This window comes from Cyberlindnera jadinii, assembly GCF_001661405.1.
Source record: "Cyberlindnera jadinii NRRL Y-1542 unplaced genomic scaffold CYBJAscaffold_36, whole genome shotgun sequence".
NCBI classification, from domain to species: Eukaryota; Fungi; Ascomycota; class Saccharomycetes; order Phaffomycetales; family Wickerhamomycetaceae; genus Williopsis; species Williopsis jadinii.
Window position 1 is genome coordinate 6,883 of NW_017963687.1, and position 5,903 is coordinate 12,785.

The window sequence follows — 5,903 nt, forward strand, 5'->3', positions numbered from 1 at the left end:
ACCCATCTCTACTACAAAAACAGCATATTACTACATATTATTGCATAAGGCAGCATAATGGTAGAGACAGCATGTTCCCACTTGCGGTCTGCTCTTCGAGATTTACCGGAGCGTTAGCGAAGGTCCAAATCGCGTTCACCGTACCGAAGCACTACAGATCAACTTGTAATAGTAGATATTAAATTGCAAAACTAATACCATTCCGTGGATTCTTTACTTGGCACTCACGCTTTGAGCAACATCATTGGAGAGTTCCAACACTTTAGCCTTCCCATCTTTGATACTGACCTCTGGAGAGATTTGGATTCTCTTTTCAACGAGTTTACCGTCTTGAAAGATCCAGTGAGAACGTTTAATCCCGGTTGGACTCTTCTTTGCTCCCAACAACCCAATCAACTCTCTCTTTGGATCACACAATAAGTCGTACTGCAAATGTTGCTTGACCTGAAAGTTCTTTTGAGCTTTTGGAGAGTCTGCACTAAGTCCCAACACAAGTGCCTTATCCTTGATGGAGTTGAAGTTGTCCCTAAAGCCACAGGCCTGGCGTGTACAGCCTGGTGTGGAAGCCCTTGGGTACGCAAATATGATGATAATCTTGTTTTCCTTTGCCAATTGCTTCAAGTTCAATTCCTCCTCGTCCTGGTTAAGCAGTGTCAGATCTGGTATTTCATCTCCAATTTCCAACTCCTTGGATTCATCTTTGCTCTCCTTTTCCTCTGCTTTAACCCTTGGCTTTGCAGCCTTTGGTTTTGTAACCTTAGCGGTCTCGAGGGATTCAACTTTTGGTGCTTCCTTCTTCGCAACCCTTGCGGATCTTCTCAACTCAACCATACTGCAGTACAATTGAATAAGTTGTATCTAAACGAGAGATTCAAATCAAGAAATATTAGGTGGATTTTTGGGGGTTGTTCTCTTTTATCAGATTTTGGTGGTGGAAATTAATGTTACAGGTCAGAACCGATGCCACGAGGCGAGGAAGCAGTTCATATGCGTGGCGCGCGCGGTCATCAACAAAAATCGCCAGCCAAACGCCATTCTACGGGGAATGTAATCCCAATTGGGTAATGGAAGCATCTTCTTCTTGAACAGTAGCATCACGTTACCTGGATTTTCGTATAAGCGGCCACCTGTATCGGAGAGATTATGTGGAGAGTGAAGATCTGAATCTCCTATACTAACAAATATGGGCTCGTCTCCGCTTGGTAATATTGTTATGCGCCACAAGTCATCGCACTGCTCTAAAATTTTCTGTGGTGTAATTTTTCTTGGGCTCAAGATCAATGGATAGAAATGACAGAGGAGAAGGAGACGAAAGGATAAGATATGGCAAAGAAAGGTGGGTATCTATGGATGTTTACCTCCTCGAGGGTATAATTACTGACGAATGTGTAGTTTCCAAGCACTCCAGAGCTGCTAGAAGAAATGAGATCCAGGAACCAGAGGCCAAGGCACTGGAAACCCTTCCTAGAGCAGAAAAGACCGACCTAACGTCTGTGATCATCAGAGCCACTGCAAAGAAGAACGAGGATCTACTCACAAGCAAGATGAATAAGAAGGAGAGAAGCAAAAACAAGGTGACAAAGAAGTCTACCCCGGTGACGAACATCAACAAGGAAAGGGTGGAAAGAGCAATCAACTTGAGCGAAAGACTCGAAGGCAAGATCTCAAAGAGCAAGCAGAGGGCAAAGATGGTGCAGACCACCAGAAAGGCCAACTGGGACGTGATCAACTCCGAGGTCAAGATCCACACGGAAACCCTTGAAGCCGCCACCGACGATAAGGACAGTGAAAAGCTCCAAGAGGACTCAATGGTTGATGATTTCTACGAGGTTGAGAAGCCAAAGATCCAAACCGCTAAGAACGCATTCGCGCTATTGGACGAAGTTGAGCTATGATCTAATGAATTTTTATTCACGCAAACCTCCCCTGCACAGGTGCTTTATCATCTTTATCGGTCCGTTTCTGTAGTTTTGTAAAAATGAAAACATGGCACACTGCACGTTTTCACTCTCCAATTTTCTGTCGTTTTTGTGTTTCTGCCGTTTTTGTGTTTTTGTCGTTTTTGTGTTTTTGTCGTTTTTGTGTTTGTTTACTTTTCCGCGAACCCTTCTGCTTCCCCCTTCGTTAACCGTTGACGTGGCGCTAAAGCTTTCACACACCTCTTTTTTTGGTGCCCGTTCTCCAACTTTTTTTCCTCTCTCTTTAGGTCTGTTTTGCCGTTGAGGGCTAACGTTTAGTTGAATACTTGTGCCTTTTATAGATCAATTGACATCTTCCACTGAATCATGAAACTTAGTAACATTGCAATTCCAACAGCTTTGGCTATTTTGGCAAACGCTGAGAAGGCGCCGGTGTTTAAGCCATTCGATAAGTCGCAGTTGTCGAAGAGTTCGTTCTTTGAGCAGTTCGACTCCGATGACTGGTCGCAGTTGTGGAAGATCTCAAAGGCGAAGAAGGATGACGAGTTCAGTTATACCGGTGAGTGGGCGGTTGAGGAGCACAAGATCTTCCCGGGGTTGAAAGGCGATAAAGGTTTGGTGTTGAAGACCAAAGCCGCCCACCACGCTATCCACGTTCCCTTGGAAACACCTTTTGACAACACCGACAATACCCTCGTTGCACAGTACGAGGTTAAGCTACAGGAGGGGTTGTCCTGTGGTGGTGCGTACGTGAAGTTGTTGAGCGCCGAAGGCGGTCCTTCAGATGACGTTGAGTTCAACAACGAATCCCCATACCAGGTTATGTTTGGTCCGGACAAGTGTGGAACTACAAACAAGGTGCACCTCATTCTGAGACGTAAGAACCCAAATACCGGGGTCTACGAGGAGAAGCACTTGGCTGTGCCACCATTGGCTAGAACTGTCAAGACATCGACACTTTACACTTTGATTATCGAGCCAACCCAGGAGTTTGAGATTAGAATCAACGGTGAAGTTGTCAAGGCTGGAAACTTGCTCGATGAAGGAGTCTTTGAGCCATCCTTTGACCCACCAAAGGAGATTCCAGATGAATCTGATGAAAAGCCAGCAGACTGGGACGACAGGGCCAAGATCCCAGACCCTGAGCAAACTGAAAAACCAGAGGACTGGGATGAGACTGCCCCATACATGATCCCAGATCCAGAAGCAGTTAAGCCAGAATCTTGGGATGAATCCGCCGAAGAGTTTATCCCAGATCCAGAGGCTGAAAAGCCGGAGGATTGGGACGAAGAGGAAGATGGTGAATGGATTGCGCCAACCATCCCAAACCCAGAGTGTGAAGCCCATGGCTGCGGCAAATGGATTGCACCAAAGATTAAAAACCCAGCTTATAAGGGTAAGTGGACCCAGCCACTCATTGACAACCCAGATTACAAAGGTGAATGGGCTCCAAAGAACATTGCAAACCCAGATTGGTACCACGATGCTACACCTTCCGATTTGGAACCAATCGGTGCCATCGGATTCGAGTTGTGGTCTATGGATGCTGACATTCTCTTTGATGACATCTATTTGGGCCACAGTGTTGAAGAAGCCGAACTCATTGGTAATGATACCTGGGCAAAGAAGTTCGAATTGGAACAAGACGCAGTCTTGGCTTATTCCGACGATACCAAGGCCAATGATGAGTCTGGAGCTGAAGAAGAGGTTGTTAAAGCCACTGGTGGTGACGATGCCTTTGCTCAACTCCAATCCTTCATTGACGATGCTCAAGAGTATCTCGATTTGTTCATGAGTGATCCAGTCAACACGTTGAGTTCAAGACCTGCTGAAGCTGCTCTTTACGGTGGTCTCTCTTTCATCGTGGCTTCCATTGTCCTCTTTGTTGTTTCTTCGATCTTGAATGTATTCACTCCAGCTCCAACCCAAGCAAAGAAGGAGAAGAACCCAGTTGCCGAAGCTGAGGCCGAGGTTGAGGTTGAACAAGTCGAGACAAAGGAGGAAACCACGTCCACAAGCGTCCAGGAGTAAATAAAAAAGGACACGGAACAGTATCGTTCAAGCCAATGACGTCTGTAGAACGTTTTCGTCTCTTGTTTTTATTAAGCTGTTTCGAAATCTTAGTTCTTCTGTAGGAGCTTTCCACTCATCTGCGATTTGTCAAACCAAGGTTGCTATCCTCCAACCACAGCTGACGCAGCATGTAAGACGGAAGAGGACTGATGACTGTCGTGCTGGTGGATATTATTTCCTCACAAGCTACAGGCTCATGAATTCAGTCGAGGCTTAACACTGTGCACAATGGCTAATAGTCTAACTGCAAAGGCATTAAACTTGCAAAAATTTAACCGACTATACATTGTACTTCAGCTTTGGGTTGTAGAGCCTATACAGCCTCTACTGGGCTGTTTCATCGTGATGCATCTAGACAACATCTTGGTGTGTACGAAGGCTAGAACTGTTACTGCATGTGTGATACGACAAGTACAAGAGAACACAAGCATAAGCAATGACGAGAACCAGCGGGAAACATTTCATTATGACAAGGTGTTCAATTGCAGTATTTTGGTATCACATATCCTTCACCGTTAACTCAAGAGCAGTGCCATCTACGACACATTGCGTTTCTCCTGCAGCGAACACACTAACCAAAATTTCACTTGCTAGAATCCAGATGCATCATAGAGGAAAGCAGCAAGCTCACCAATGTGCTAGCCGTTGCTGCAGCTTTTGTTGGGTAAATTCAGAATTGTACTGAAGTTTCAGCCCTTACATCATGTATTTGCTCACCAAATCGGTAAACATGTGGTTTGTGCTACAAATGAGGTTATTGTTCATGTGTGTAGATCTTATACCCCGTTGTACATCCAGCGCATGAACAACTGATCGTCTCAGAAAAGACTAAGCAGTGCGAGAGGAACTGAAACTTTGGGTGCAAAAGGTAACGAGATATATCAGCACTATGTAACTTCCACTAGAGGCTTCAAAGCTGGGCATAGAACTTTGGCCAAAAAGTCGTCAGATTTCGGAGCTACCTGGAAGTTAAGCCTCTATGAACATTACTCAGGCTTTTGTTGAAAAGCCCCCCATCGGCATTATTTCATGTGATTGCATCTTGGTGTGTTCTGGTGGGCCTGACATCACAAGCACCTCCTCAACTCCCGTAATTGAACGAGCGCATGTGTGGTTCTGCAGTGCTCCATCCTCAATGGTCGTCATGTCCATATTGCTTGCGATTTCGAATGTTGAATGTGCAATTCGCATCCGACGATGTCGATGGATCCGTGAGATTTGAGATACACTATAGGCCATGTTGCACATCGCAGCAATAACCCATCGGAATTATATACCTCAGCAACAAATTGCATAGTGCGAGTGACACACTCGGCGATTAAGTGATCGTCTGTATCGAAATTTGATCAGAAAACGATTATAGCGCTCGAAATGATAATTCCCGCAACTCTATCGCGTTGAGACTGATTTTCAGTTTCTCAGCCCACCAGCACCTTCGCTGTTTTTTTGGAAAGTGCCATTGGAGTAATTGATCAACAACAACGTGGAAAATGCTGAACTTAGCAGCTTATAAGCTGTGACTCTGAATGGAGAAGGATTTACTCGAGATACGTACCTGCTTTTGTTGCTGTGTGTCGTATTCTTCAGCAATGTTCTTTGATTCTGAACGGTGCTGCCAGAACCCCCAGCCTATGCAAGGGAATGCGTTGCACGGCACGTGAATTGTATTCCATTACCTAAAAAATATTCTCTCGGTTGTTCTGCCTACAAATCTATGAAACAGCCGTTGCTTACTGGTTAAAGAACTAATTGTTCATTGGCGAATTGCCTTTGGGCTCCATCTTCTGTGTTATTCATCACGCATTGAACACTCGGTCTGTCGTCCTCAACAAAGCCGGTGTCGTGTTGCTGCTCAGGCGTCAGGGGCGCCTCTCTCTCTCCCCACCGAAACGCACACAAGGGCTTACAAAC

At 45.4% G+C, this 5,903-nt stretch overlaps 3 protein-coding genes across 3 annotated transcripts; 2 read left to right on the forward strand and 1 right to left on the reverse strand.

The window, feature by feature from the left end:
* Nucleotides 1-246: 246 nt before the first annotated feature.
* Nucleotides 247-831, reverse strand: DOT5 (thioredoxin peroxidase DOT5; the record flags this gene model as incomplete). Its single annotated transcript, XM_020212204.1, has 1 exon — nucleotides 247-831. A coding segment is annotated over one exon (585 nt), but the record flags the coding sequence as incomplete, so codon positions are not given.
* A 239-nt stretch (nucleotides 832-1,070) lies between these two features.
* Nucleotides 1,071-1,911, forward strand: CYBJADRAFT_144989 (Alb1 domain-containing protein). The gene is made up of 2 exons (XM_020213224.1): nucleotides 1,071-1,336; nucleotides 1,393-1,911. The coding sequence occupies exons 1-2, from the start codon at nucleotides 1,324-1,326 to the stop codon at nucleotides 1,893-1,895; spliced, it is 516 nt and encodes a 171-aa protein (XP_020067660.1). The 5' UTR covers nucleotides 1,071-1,323; the 3' UTR covers nucleotides 1,896-1,911.
* A 335-nt stretch (nucleotides 1,912-2,246) lies between these two features.
* CYBJADRAFT_170118 (calreticulin family protein) lies at nucleotides 2,247-4,002 on the forward strand. The gene has a single exon (XM_020216076.1). It carries the CDS (start codon nucleotides 2,286-2,288, stop codon nucleotides 3,948-3,950), a length of 1,665 nt encoding a protein of 554 aa, XP_020067661.1. The 5' UTR covers nucleotides 2,247-2,285; the 3' UTR covers nucleotides 3,951-4,002.
* The last annotated feature ends 1,901 nt before the right edge of the window (nucleotides 4,003-5,903 follow it).